This window comes from Coregonus clupeaformis, chromosome 21 (genome assembly GCF_020615455.1).
Source record: "Coregonus clupeaformis isolate EN_2021a chromosome 21, ASM2061545v1, whole genome shotgun sequence".
In the NCBI taxonomy this organism is placed as follows: Eukaryota; Metazoa; Chordata; class Actinopteri; order Salmoniformes; family Salmonidae; genus Coregonus; species Coregonus clupeaformis.
In genome coordinates this window covers 30898464-30912996 of record NC_059212.1, presented here as the reverse complement: position 1 = coordinate 30912996, position 14533 = coordinate 30898464, and the positions used below count along the sequence as shown (strand labels likewise).

At 40.7% G+C, this 14533-nt stretch overlaps 1 protein-coding gene across 9 annotated transcripts in view; it reads right to left on the bottom strand.

Annotated features, from left to right (window-relative positions):
- LOC121535208 (astrotactin-1) overlaps positions 1-14533 on the bottom strand; it is a 304191-nt gene that overhangs the window by 179293 nt on the left and 110365 nt on the right. For all 9 annotated transcript variants that reach the window (XM_041842034.1, XM_041842037.1, XM_041842035.1 and 6 more), the window contains 2 exons: positions 13172-13246; positions 7942-8079 (listed from right to left, as the gene is read on the bottom strand). In XM_041842034.1, the coding sequence (XP_041697968.1) occupies positions 7942-8079; positions 13172-13246 (213 nt within the window). The remainder of the gene's footprint in view (positions 1-7941; positions 8080-13171; positions 13247-14533) is intronic.

Sequence of the window (14533 nt, the reverse complement as noted above, 5' to 3'; positions counted from 1 at the left end):
AACCATGAAAAACAGCCCCAGACCATAATTCCTCCTCCACCAAACTTTACAGTTGCCACTATGCATTCGGGCAGGTAGCGTTCTCCTGGCATCTGCTAAACCCAGATTTGTCCGTCGGACTGCCAGATGGTGAAGCGTGATTCAACACTCCATAGAACGCGTTTCCACTCCTCCAGAGTCCAATGGCGGCAAGCTTTACACCACTCCAGCCGACGCTTGGCATTGCGCATGGTGATCTTAGGCTTGTGTGCGGCTGCTCGGCCATGGAAACCCATTTCATGAAGCTCCCAAATAACAGTTCTTGTGCAACCATGACAGACGATTTGTACGCGCTATGCACTTAGGCACTTGGCAGTCCCATTCTGTAAGCTTGTGTGGCCTACCACTTCACGGCTGCGCCGTTGTTGCTCCTAGACGTTTCCACTTCACAATAAGAGCACTTACAGTTGACCAGGGCAGCTCTAGCTGGGCAGAAATTTGACGAACTGACTTGTTGGAAAGGTGCCATGTTGAAAGTCACGGTTTGTCTATGGAGATTGCATGGCTGTGTGCTCGATTTTATACACCTGTCAGCAACGGGTGTGGCTTAAATAGCCGAATCCCCTAATTTGAAGGGGTGTCCACCAACTTTTGCATATATTGTGTATGTCTTGTATGCTGCTGCATAAATTATGTAATATGCCAGGGAGATATTTATACTGTAGCTAAGAAAGTAATACTAAGTGTAGTAAGCCGTTAGAAGCCCATTTGTCTCACCCTAAGAATGTGTGTTTTTTATAATCTTTATTTAACTAGGCAAGTCAGTTACGAACAAATTCTTATTTACAATGAAGGCCTACCCCGGCCAAAACCTGACAACGTTGGGCCAATTGTGCGCCACCCTATGGGACTCCCAATCACGGCCGGATTGTGATACAGCCTGGAATCGAACCAGGGTCTGTAGTGACACCTCTAGCATTGAGATGCAGTGCCTTAGACCGCTGCGCCACTCGAGAGTTCCTCTCCCCCTCAGAATTTAGCCTACTGTTCTGACTTGGTGGTGCACATGTGGCCTATAGTGTGTTTTAGAGAAATGTCATCATCGAATATTGAGCTTTCATTGTCTGCTTATATGCCCCCGTTAACTTATCCTAGGGTTCTGACTTTGTGTACAGGGAGAATATTGTAAGAACGGCCCATGTTCTAAACTCTGTCGCTGTCCATTTCAAAAGTGCTGAACAAATAGTTATATTGACTGTGTAAGTCTTGGCTCGCTCATTAATGTCTTAATCAAAATTACGGCTAGCCTCTTATCCGCTCATCGTTCCCTTATGCCATAGTTTGTACATCTCAATTGTTATATTGCTTATATAGGTCTCTCTCATTAGTATCTCATTCATAATTTTAGGCAATGTTGGAATGATGCATTGTTTTGCTTCCTTACTTACTTGTTTTATAATTAGCTCATGTGCTTTTCTTCATGAAGAGGGGATACTATATAATGTTGTTGGGTCCGTAACCATGTTTGCCATTGACAGTCTCTTCCCATTCAAATATTTCCTTTCAACAAAAAATTCAGTAACTGACCCATGTCATTCCAGTTGAAATTGCGAGTGTTCTTTTGTTAGCGCAATGCGCTGTCTGTGCATTGGTATATTGTCTATAAACGTGGATCCTCGTATTCCTTCCTTTTTAAACATGGATCCTCGTATTCCTTCCTTTTTAAACCACATAGGCCTAATAAAATACTTCAAATGGTAGGCTAATATCTCTCTCTCTCTCTCTCTCTCTCTCTCTCTCTCTCTCTCTCTCTCTCTCTCTCTCTCTCTCTCTCTCTCTCTCTCTCTCTCTCTCTCTCTCTCTCTCTCTCTCTCTCTCTCTCTCTCTCTCTCTCTCTCTCTCTCTCTCTCTCTCTCTCTCTCTCTGTGTGTGTGGTGACTTAAAGAAGGGTAAAGTTAAGGCCTCAACAACTTGCTGAATTGATCTGAACTAACATCTATCTGTCAGTGTCCATTTTGAAAGTGCTGAGCGAATAGACCTACCTCATCGCAGATCGTTTGCTTGCACTTGCTTATACTTAGAGCTAAGTGTTAATGATATACAGTACCAGTCAAAAGTTTGGACACACCTACTCATTCCAGGGTTCTTCTTTATTTTTACTATTTTCTACATTGTAGAATAATAGTGAAGACATCAAAACTATGAAATAACACATATGGAATCATGTAGTAACCAAAAAAGTGTTAAACAAATCAAAATTATTATATATTTGAGATTCTTCAAAGTAGCCACCCTTTGCCTTGATGACAGCTTTGCACACTCTTGACATTCTCTCAACCAACTTCACGAGGTAGTCACCTGGAATGCATTTCAATTAACAGGTGTGCCTTGTTAAAACTTAATTTGTGGAATTTCTTTCCTTCTTAGTGTGTTTGAGCCAATCAGTTGTGTTGTGACAAGGTAGGGTTGGTATACAGAAGATAGCAATATTTGGTAAAAGACCAAGTCCATATTATGACAAGAACAGCACAAATAAGCAAAGAGAAACGACAGTCCATCCTTACTGTAAGACATGAAGGTCAGTCAATCCGGAACATTTCAAGAATTTTGAACGTTTCTTCAAGTGCAGTCGCAAAAACCATCAAGAGCTATGATGAAACTGGCTCTCATGAGGACCGCTACAGGAAAGGAAGACCCAGAGTTACCTCTGCTGCAGAGGATAAGTTCATTAGAGTTACCAGCCTCAGAAATTGCAGCCCAAATACATGCTTCACAGAGTTCAAGTAACAGACACATCTCAACATCAACTGTTCAGAGGAGACTGTTTGAATCAGGCCTTCATGGTCGAATTGCTGCAAAGAAACTACTACTAAAGGACACCAATAAGAAGAAGAGATGGACATTAGACCGGTGGAAATCTGTCCTTTGGTCTGATGAGTCCAAATTTGAGATTTTTGGTTCCAACCGCCGTGCCTTTTTGAGACGCAGAGTAGGTGAACGGATGATCTCTGCATGTGTGGTTCCCATCGTGAAGCATGGAGGAGGTGGTGTGGGGGTGCTTTGCTGGTGAAACTGTGTGATTTATTTAGAATTCAAGGCACACTTAACCAGCATGGCTACCACAGCATTCTGCAGCGATACGCCATCCTATCTGGAAAATACGCTCTGGCCTTTTTCTAGAGCTACGACCTGAAGATCACTAACGTCATCATAATTCGACCTTGTTTTTCAGAGTTCCCAGTTGTCTTGAAAGCACCATAAATCCAGAGAATGCCAGACTTTGATGACAAAGTTTGATGACAAAATTTCCCCACGAAGGACTGCCACACCACCTTCCTGTTCAAGTGAGCAAAGCACAACAAGGTGAGTCCAAAAATGTATTGTATGCTGCTGCATAAATGATGTAATATGCCAGGGAGATATGTATACTGTAGTTAAGAAAGTAATACTAAGTGTATGGTGTATAGTAAGCTGTTAGTAGCCCATGTGCCTCACCCTAATAATTTGGTCTATTTTCCCCTCTTAATTTCACCTACTGTTGTGACTTGGTGGTGCACATGTAGCCTTTAACCTGTTTTAGAGAAATGTAATCATTGAATATTGTAAGAGCTTTCATTGTCTGCTTATATGCCCCCTTTATTTATCCTACGGTTCTGACTTGGTGTACAGGGAGAACACTGTAAGAACGGCCAATGTTCTGAATTCTGTACATTTCAAAAGTGCTGAAATTTTTTTTATATTGACTACGTCCGTCCTAGCTCACTCACAAAATTACGGATTGCCTCTTATCCGCTTGTGGTCCCCTTATGCCATAGTTTGTACATCTCAATTGTCAGTAGAAACCACATTTGTTTAAGCAAGTCAGCCATATCAGCTATGTTTTTTTTAAAGGCAGTAAATGAGGCTGAATGAACTGTTTCGCTGCCAGACAAGGCTCTGCTGATAGCCAGGTGTAGCAGTGGTAAGGTGTTGGGACTGCTGTTGGGACTCTGCTGTAGGGACAGCTTTATGTAGGCCCTAACAGTTTGTGGGCACCCTTTGTCACCGTTATAGTGCAATTAATGTATTGTTTAGTGTTGTGTAGTGGCTTTGCTGGCATGCATCCCCACAATTTTTGTGGGGTTTGCCCCACCAAGATTGACATGATAAAATGGACTAAGTTTGGAACCACCAAGACTCTTCCTAGAGCTGGTCGCCCAACCAAACTGAGCAATCGGGGGAGAAGGGCCTTGGTCAGGGATGTGACCAAGAACCCGATGGTCACTCTGACAGAGCTCCAGAGTTCCTCTGTGGAGATGGGATAACCTTCCAGAAGGACAACCATCTCTGCAGCACTCCACCAATCAGGCCTTTATGGTAGAGTGGCCAGACGGAAGCCACTCCTCAGTAAAAGGCACATGACAGCCCGTTTGAAGTTTGCCAAAAGGCACCTAAAGGACTCTCGGACCATGAGAAACAAGATTCTCCGGTCTGATTAAACCAAGATTGAACTCTTTGGCCTGAAAGCCAAGCGTCACATCTGGAGAAAACCAGGCAGCGCTCATCACCTGGCAAATACCATCCCTACGATGAAGTACGGTGGTGGCAGCATCATGCTGTGGGGATGGTTTTCAGCGACAGGGACTGGGAGACTAGTCAGGATCGAGGGAAAGATGAACGGAGCAAAGTACAGAGAGATCCTTGATGAAAACCTGCTCCAGAGCGCTCAGGACCTCAGACTGGGGTGAAGGTTCACCTTCCAACAGGACAACGACCCTAAGCAGGAGTGGCTTCGGGACAAGTCTCTGAATGTCCTTGAGTGGCCCAGCCAGAGCCCGGACTTGAACCTGATCGAACATCTCTGGAGAGACCTGAACATAGCTGTACAGCGATGCTCCCCATCCAACCTGACAGAGCTTGAGAGGATCTGCAGAGAAAAATTGGAGCAACTCCCCAAATACAGGTGTGCCAAACTTGTAGCAGCGTCATACCCAAGAAGACTCGAGGCTGTAATCGCTGCCAAAGGTGCTTCAACAAAGTACTGAGTAAAAGGTCTGAACACTTAGGTAAATGTGATATTTCCGTAAAAATAAAAAATAAAAAAAATGTTTGCTTTGTTATTATGAGGTATTGTGTGTAGATTGATGATGGGGGAAAAAAATGTTTAATCCATTTTAGAATAAGGTTATTACGTAACAAAATGTGGAAAAAGTGAAGGGGTCTGAATACTTTCCAAATGCACTGTAAATGTGCATATTCGCATCAACCTGAGGCTGTTGCCGAATCTCACAATAATAGGGCTATCCATCAAAATGCAGGCTCCCACGAGAGGAGATACTCAGATTGCTCGACCTTGTATCTCCCTCAATCAGCCAACCTACCCACTGCAACTTTGCGCTGAGTGCTGAGGTGCAGCTTCTAACAGCCTGTGGGGAGTTTCCTCCAGGTCCTTGGGGATGAACACAGCCTCCGAATATCATTTTTTAATGAAAAACCTAAATGTGTGCGGTAGAGGTTGCTGTATGTATTTGTGGTATAAAAGGAAATGATCTGAGACAGGCCATGGCAGTGTGAGGTCGCCTAGACAGAGAGCTCCTGTACATTTTGTAAATATTTATAATAATTTAAAAAATGTATAGCATTTTCCCCTATTGAACTATTGATTTAGCTTAATAGTATTGTCTGAATAGTTGCAGCACCGTTTCAAGACTGAAGTTGGCGGTTGGTTTTTGGCTAGCTAGCTAGCATGCCTCAGAGGGATCACGCAGCTCCAAAGCTGAGTAAATCAGCAGCATCTAGAGGTGGTAGGTAGCTGCGGTGTGTGCTACTGACCTGGGGGGACTCAACGCAAGCATTCATCACATCCTCAATCACAAGACATGGGGTTATTTACTCAGTTTTCAAGAAAGATGCCAAATGATAAATAGAATAGAAAAACACAGGAAACAAGTAGGGTGTAAAGTGATATAATATGGGAGAATAGTACACATTATTGCAGTAAAAAGGTAGATGTTCACACAGAAGGTGCACTAGGAGAAAAAAGACTGTGGTAGTCTACTGCTGGGGAAACAAGACTTAATGGATACACAGTATCACAATTATATTCATTGTTTGTTTGACATGAACAGTAGTGTTTTTGTTGTAGCCAGTCACTTATATTTGGCCTGTTGCACAAATGTGGAGATGCTATAGGCTACATCATTAACTATTCTGATCTCAGCTGGGAAAAAAAGAGACTCCTAACTATTTCAGTGCTACACAGAGAATAATCCAAATGTCTAAAGATTAATCAACTTCTGCAAAAGACAAATTAATCAAAGGAAAATCTGCCCTTTTCCTAATGGTATTTAAGCTAAAAATCCATCCTCCAACTAATCTAAAGCCCGGTTTCATGATCACTCAATAAAAGGTCTGCTTGGATGTATATGAATCAAACTCCCTCAGTCCTACCATTTAATATCATGCACTGGATTCTTCCAAGTGATTATGGGCCTGGGATCACAAGCACTCCATGCATTACTAGTCACTTTAGGAAGGGAATGATTAAACCTGCTGTAAGAGAGAGCTTTAGTTATGTCCCTCCAATTACCTCCTCTGTTTCCAACTGTAGTGTTGAATCAAACTCCCTCAGTCCTACCATTTAATATAATGCTAAAAATCCATCCTCCAACTAATCTAAAGCCCGTTTTCATGATCACTCAATAAAAGGTCTGCTTGGATGTACTGACGTGATATTATCAATCAATACTGATTTTGAGATTGTGTTGTTTGTCAATAATACTATATGGATATTTCATTTATGAAATCAGGAGCATGCTAATCTTGACTGTTCCCCCTGATATCAAAGCTTTTCTACACCAAATCATGCCCAGTTGACCGCCTGAGGATGAATCTTAAACAAATGCATCTTTACACTGAAAAATCTATAAAATAATTCAACAGGATAGAACATTCCATCAGGACTAAAACAGTTACAAGATGACTGAGACGAGAGGGTGGACATTTCATCTGATTAATCCCTAAAACGCTAATATACAGTATGTCATACCTGTTCCTGACAGAATAGCTAAAAACGATATCACCAAACATCATTATGCAGCTGAATAATCTCATTGTTGTACCTACAGTATATCTGATGGTGTGAGCCTCTGTTACAAGAATATGTGACATTTTCAAGTGAAAGATCATAATAAAATACCTATAATTAAAAAACGATAGAAGCAAATGTTTACCAAGAGCAACTAAGGCAGGCCAAGGACTCAGTTAGGACCATCTACTGGAAGGATTTCAAAGCTCTGATAGAAAGGATAACTTTGAACTCAGCAAATGGTGGATGTGTGATGTGAAACCGTTTCAACTGATTCATCAAGAGCAGCCAGGTGAAATTGCAATAAAAATGCCTTGCATACACAGTGACTATATTTTGTGTTTCCCACATTTTAACAAAAATAATTTTCTCCAAATGCCATTTGTATAATGAAACTACCCACACGTAATGAATGCAATCAGGTTTATGGCTAAATAGCTTGAAAGCTGCATTTGTTGAAGTATGTAAAATATTATTTAGGATGCGTCTTTTTCTGCACTTCAAAAAAGATCTATGTGCAAGGAGTACATTTCCGTTGGAGATGTTATGAACCATTTAACAATTCAATGTTTTCTGGTATTACATTGCGAAATGAGTTTTGTTTTTGCTGCTCGTTTATTGATTTCTTGCTCAACTTTAGTGTTGCATTACTCTTTGAATCATGATCAATGAAACACTTGCAATGTCTGACATCAACCTTATAACGAGTGCTACATTCTCCAGAACAGTGTATTAGGAATCAAAATGCTTTCAATATAGAGGATACTCAATGATGATTATAATGGAATTAAAATACTGGTATGTAGCCTCAAGATATTATTCATAGCTAATATCATCACTCCTTATAAAACGTCCAGTATCTCATGAAACACATATGGAATAGTTGAATCTCTCACCTCACATCCACAGCATCTTCCATGACAGTCATATCAGTCTTGCACTTGGCTGAAGGGTTGATTGCCAGCTCAGCAGGTGGAATGACAAAGCTTTTACTCAATGGTAACCACATCCCTTCCCCCAATGTGTATGTGAACCTAAAGAGGAAGAATACAAGGATTTTGACACGTTATGGTACTAATGGAGTAACAACATTGGAAACAAAGTGGGAAAAGTGCAGCAAAGTATATTTGGGAAGAACAATGCCCACTTTGTCCACTTAATTTAGTTTTTTAAATTTTTTTACCTGGGGTTACTACCACTAATGTTAATGAAATATGCTAATGTACAGGTCTTCTGGTGCCTTGTTGAGTGGTAGCTCAGAATATCAGTGTGGGGAACATCTGTGGTTGCTTTACCACAGGGAAATACAATAAATCCAAGGATTGCCTGCTGCCCATAGTAGCCTTGGAGACGTTGGTTACTTTCAGCATTTGTCTCTCTCTGGATAATCACAAGCATATCCTCAGTTATCTTCAAAAACCTTTTACACTCATTTAAACTAAAGGTTGATTGGACTGAGGAGTAGCATGTGACGTTTTTTTACTTTTATTACAAAAGTCTGGACCAAATACTGTATTCTAGAGGGATTCTTGATCTACCCTTGAAATTACTTCGGCATTGTTTACTATCCAGCATCAACTTATTTTTGTTCTATAAGGCTTTTTGTTCCATAAGGCTTCAAAATGAATCTCAAAGTCAAACTGTTTATGAGTCACACCTGCATAAAGATGTACATTATGTCTGAAACAGGGTGTTCTTCTATTTGACACCAAATGCACTAGTATAATTTCTTATATATTATGCATGCATCATTGTAGCACAAAAATGGTTAACGGCCATTTTTGCAGACTTAACATATTTTGCATTTCACATTGTGCAATTTGCATTTTTTAAAATGCTAACTTAGCATAGGAAAAGGGCACCGGATCACAAGCACCCCATGCATTACTAGTCACTTTAGGAAGGGAATGATTAAACCCGCTGTAAGAGAGAGCTTTAATTATGTCCTTCCAATTACCTCCTCTGTTTCCAACTGTAGTGTTGAATCAAACTCCCTCAGTCCTACCATTTAATATCATGCACTGGATTCTTCCAAGTGATTATGGGCCTAGGATCACAAGCACTCCATGCATTACTAGTCACTTTAGGAAGGGAATGATTAAACCTGCTGTAAGAGAGAGCTTTAGTTATGTCCCTCCAATTTCCTCCTCTGTTTCCAACTGTAGTGTTGAATCAAACTCCCTCAGTCCTACCATTTAATATAATGCACTGGATTCTTCCAAGTGATTATGGGCAGGCAGGCAAGTCTATTAAAACAGTATTATTCTCCAATTATTTCCCTGGAAGTCATTGCTACCAGCCCCATAAGACTCTCTCCTTATCCAGAGGAGGCTCATATGAGTTTCCAGGAAATATGCATTTTCCTTATGGTACAGTATGGGATGATGCCCAAATGAAACTGCAGGCTATCAACAAGAAATCCCTTCAACAACAGAAGCTTTTGGAACAGTAGCAAGGAACACTCCTCACTGGAGTTCCTGAGCACAGGAATGAATCACAAGAGAAAACAACCTTTGAGGGCGAACCCCCTCCACCCATTCAGGGCAGGTATTTTAAGTGATAGCAAGACTTGCCCCGCTATACAAACCCAACCAGTTAATTTTCTTCCTGTATTGGATCTAGTTTCTGCCCAAGCCATGCCCTGGCACTGTGACAGCTTGCAAATGGCTTCAACTAATCGAACTCTAACAAGTTGCTTATCTAGATGCTAGACCCTTCTTTGTCCAAGGGCCACACGATTACAGATCCCCATGTTATTAGAGATTGTTGACTGACTAATGCGTATAGGATCTTATTTTTAATTAACATGCTGCTCCTGATTCACATTATCCCCAAGCTAAGTAAACAACAAATCTATTTAATTTTAATTTTGTATTCTATTCATAAGTGCAATACTGTTTTGTTGAATTGTAATACACGGATGGGTGACTTGGCAAACGGGCAGCCCCTAAAACGTTTATTATGTGTGCATGATTTGACCATAACAGTGTGAGTGGGGTTCAAAGAGGAGCCTGAGACATTTGAATTTTGATGGATGTTGGTGTAAAACGCTTGAGCACAAAGTTACTTTAAACCCGATGCTGGACAGAATATTGAGACAGGCCCCCTGAGCATTAACATTCAAAAAGGGAATCAAAGCCTCATAGAGAAGTTTGTATGATGGCTGCTCTCAATGACTAACAAAGACAGTGCTTACAACCATGAGAATAAACTAAATCATCCCTCTGAAAATATAGGCTATGTCCCAAATGGCACCCTATTCCCTATGGGCCCTGGTCAAAAGCAGTGCACTATATAAGGAATAGGGTGCCAATTGGGATGCAAGCTGTTCTTTGTTGAGAGCAGTGTCAAGCAGCGTAATCAGTATTGTTGTTGTGTCGTTGGCTTTTGAGGAGGCATGTAGATATTGTATGTATACAAAACAGGAGGCATATCATTGATAAGGGTTTTCCCTCCCACTGTCCCCAGTCTTTCTCAGTATTCAATTGTAAAATAAATTAGAAAACAACTGTGATGGTTTATATCATAGAATGCAAATGCTGACTTTCTAATGACCAAGAACATTATGTGATTTCTTATGAAACAGGCATCAGCATTGCTGTAACAACAAATTCAAACTTCTTTCTGTGGTTTCGTGAGGTTGCATGTTTTTCTACAAATAGCACATTCTCGTTAATTCCACTGGGCATACAACAACAGAACAAGATAAATATTAAATTTCAAAGTGATTACACATTTCATGCAAGGATCAAATGTACGTACACAAAAGTAAATCAGACAAATTAGAACTAGAGAACTAAAATTAAACTCTCATTTCAGAGCTGTGTGTGCATGTAGTTAAACTATTAAAATCAGTTTTATGCAGAATCAATTGTATTACCCAATGTTTTAGAAATAATTAATAATTCCCATGATTTAAGATGATTCTCTTTGTAAACATACCCCCTCTAGAGCTGAAATGGTACAAAATGACATACTGCTTTTTTGTGAACATGATTTATTTATCATGTACAGAGTGATGAAATTCAATGATGCTAGAATTCCATTCCGTTAAAAGAGCTAAACAATGGCCCGAGTGGCGCAGCGGTCTAAGGCACTGCATTGCAGGGCTAGAGGCATCACTACAGACCCGGGCTTGATCCCGGACTGTGTTGCAGCCGGCCGTGACCGGGAGACCCATGAGGTGGCGCACAATTGGCCCAGCATCGTCCGGGTTAGGGGTGGATTTGGCCGGCTGGGATGTCCTTGTCCCATCGTGCTCTAACAACTCCTTGTGTCGGGCTGGGCGCATGCACGCTGACTTCGGTCGCCAGCTGTATTGTGTTTCCTCCGACACATTCCGGGTTAAGCAAGCAGTGTGTCAAGAAGCAGTGCGGCTTGGCGGGGTTGTGTTTCGGAGGACGCATGGCTCTTGACCTTCACCTCTCCCGAGTCCGTACGGGAGTTGCAGCGATGGGACAAGACTTTAACTACCAATTGGATATCATGAAAAAGGGGTAAAAAGTACAACCCCAAAAAATATACAAAATAAAACAAAGCAAAACAACATAACTCAGCTTCAACTAAGATACGATTGGAACTTTTGTGTTTTCTCATGGAACATAATATTTAAAAAACTGTCCTGAAAGGTGTTGGAGAGAATAGGAACACACTCTTTTTTTCTTAGTGTAAAATCTACTCGATAAGCTCTCACTTCTTTCTATACCATCTTCAAAAGTGACAATCTGCCATATCCAAAAACTTGTCTCAGCCATAATGAAATGATAAAAAACGTTTTCACATTGTAAAAAAAGTTACAGCCTTCCAATGGGTCAATGTCATATTACAACTCAGAAATATTCATTCTAAAGATAATTTCATGCTGTTTTAAAAAGGGTTGCTTATTTTTTATTTGATTTATTAGGATCCCCATTAGCTGACGCCAATGGCGACAACTAGTCTTACAGGGGTCCGACACATAACAAAAAATACATTACAGACAGAATACTTTACAATTTACATACATTTAAAAACGTGAACATGTAGTGTGTGTGTGTGTGTGCATCTATCAGTTACACATACATGTCAGTACATACACACAACAAGTAAGTCACATGGGGACTATGGCAGTCCCATAGGACGGAGCACAATTGGCCCAGCGTCGTCCGGGTTTGGCCGGTGTAAGAATTTGTTCTTAACTGACTTGCCTAGTTAAATAAAGGTTAAAAATTTTTACAATGGTGTCGTGAGGTGTTGCTTTATTAGTTTTTGGAAACCAGGTTTGCTGTTCACTTGCGCTATATAAGATGGAAGGGAGTTCCATGCACTCATGCTCTGTATAATACTGTACGTTTACTTGAATTTGTTCTGGACCTGGGTACTGTGAAAAGACCCCTGGTGGCATGTCTGGTGGGGTAAGTGTGTGTGTCATTGCTGTGTGTAAGTTGACTATGAAAACTATTCGGAATTTCCAACACATTCATGTTTCTTATAAAAACAAGAAGTGACACAGTCAGTCTTTCCTCAACTTACCCAAGAGAGACTGGCATGTATATTATTAATATTAGCTCTCTGATTACAATGAAGAGCAAGACATGCAGCTCTGTTCTGGGCCAGCTGCAGCTTAACTAGGTCTTTCTTTGCAGCACTTGACCATATGACTGGACAAAAATCAAGATAAGATAAAACTAGAGCCTGCAGGACTTGCTTTGTGGAGTGTGGTGTCAAAAAAGCAGACCATCTCTTTATTACGGACAGACCTCTCCCCATCTTTACAACCATTAAATCTATATGTTTTGGCCATGACAGTTTACAGTCTAAGGTAACACCAAGTAATTTAGTCTCCTGAACTTGTTCAACAGCCACACCATTCATTACCAGATTCAGATGAGGTCTAGAACTTAGGGAATGATTTGTACCAAATACAATGCTCTTAGTTTTAAAGATGTTCAGTACCAGTTTATTACTGGCCACCCATTCCAAAACAGACTGCAACTCTTTGTTAAAGGGTTTCAGTGACTTCATTAGCTGTGGTTGCTGATGCGTATATGGTTGAATCGTCAGCATACATGCTTTGTTTAATGCCAGTGGAAGGTCATTGGTAAAAATGTGTTCAGATGAATAGGTGTTTACCGTGAGTTATCTTACCTGAAAATGCGATCAGATGGTTGTTCTCCCATCACCAGATCAAAACCACGCTGGAAAATTGTGTAAGGCCAGGGTCTGGTGACAAATAAGAGATAGGAGAGAGTAAGACTTATATTCAGTCAAAACCAGTTACCTGATTTCCTAGACAAGAAGGAAATGACTGATTTAAATAAAGAAACATGTTTTACTACTTTAAGTACAATGAGTAATCACAACATGTTACACTGCAATACACACAGGGCCGGCTCTAGCCTTTTGGGGGCCCTAATCGAGATTTGGTTGGGGGGCCCCTCCACCTCACTGCAAAACATTTTAGTGGTCCCCCTCTTTTCCTGCAATTCTACACATTTTGCCATGGGGAGTAGAGAAAATGTTGCAGTTTTAAAGGTCCAGTGCAGTCAAAAACATGATTTTCCCTGTGTTTTATATACATTTCCACACTATGAGGTTGGAATAATACTGTGAAATTGTGAACATGATGATAATGCCCTTTTAGTGTAAGAACTGTTTGAAAAGACCGCCTGATATTTCAGCTTGTTTTGGTGGGATGGAGTTTTGGACTTCCATGGTGATATTACCATGCGGTAAAAAACCTAATTTTCAGTTTTTCACTCCCCACTCAGACCACTCTCAGACAGTTCTAGCAAAATTATTGCTTGAGAAATTGCTCTTTGCTCTTTACAATTTTGATTTAAAACAATCACAGTAAGGTACTTACTTAATTGTTACCAGAAATTATTTGACATTGAGATAAAAATGGTTGCATTGGACCGTTAAAACACGTTTTCTGCAATTCTATACATTTTGCCATGGGGCGGAGAGAAAACGTTGCAATTTGATAAAATAAATTATGCAATTCTACTCGTTTTGTAATGACTTATGCCATGTTAATATGATATCTGAGTGGGGGTCCCCTGGAGGTCAGGGCCCCTGGGCACATGCCCTGCGTGCCGGGTCGGTATTTGGCCATGAATACTACAATTTAGATAGCTGGCTAGACTAACTACCAATCTAAAAATTGTTAGCTGACATGGCTATTTGAGTGACTGTCAGTGACTGACATAACAAAAGAAAAACTGCTGATGCACAACCAAATTTCGAAATTGCACCTGGTGTATTCTACTATTCTGACTCTCAATGGTAAGTTGAGACCCCGACTGAGTTCCGAAGCGACCGCTTATGTTGCTTATGCCTGGAACCGACCCTGAATACACAAGCATAGTTTCTGTTTTTCTTTAGTTGTCCATTACATTTTTATTTATTTTTTTCAGCTCAAACATAAAATAAAATATGGCCTCTTTTCAGCACCCCATCTCCCAAAAACATTTCAACCAATCCCAAAAATGTGGCAGATCAAAAGTA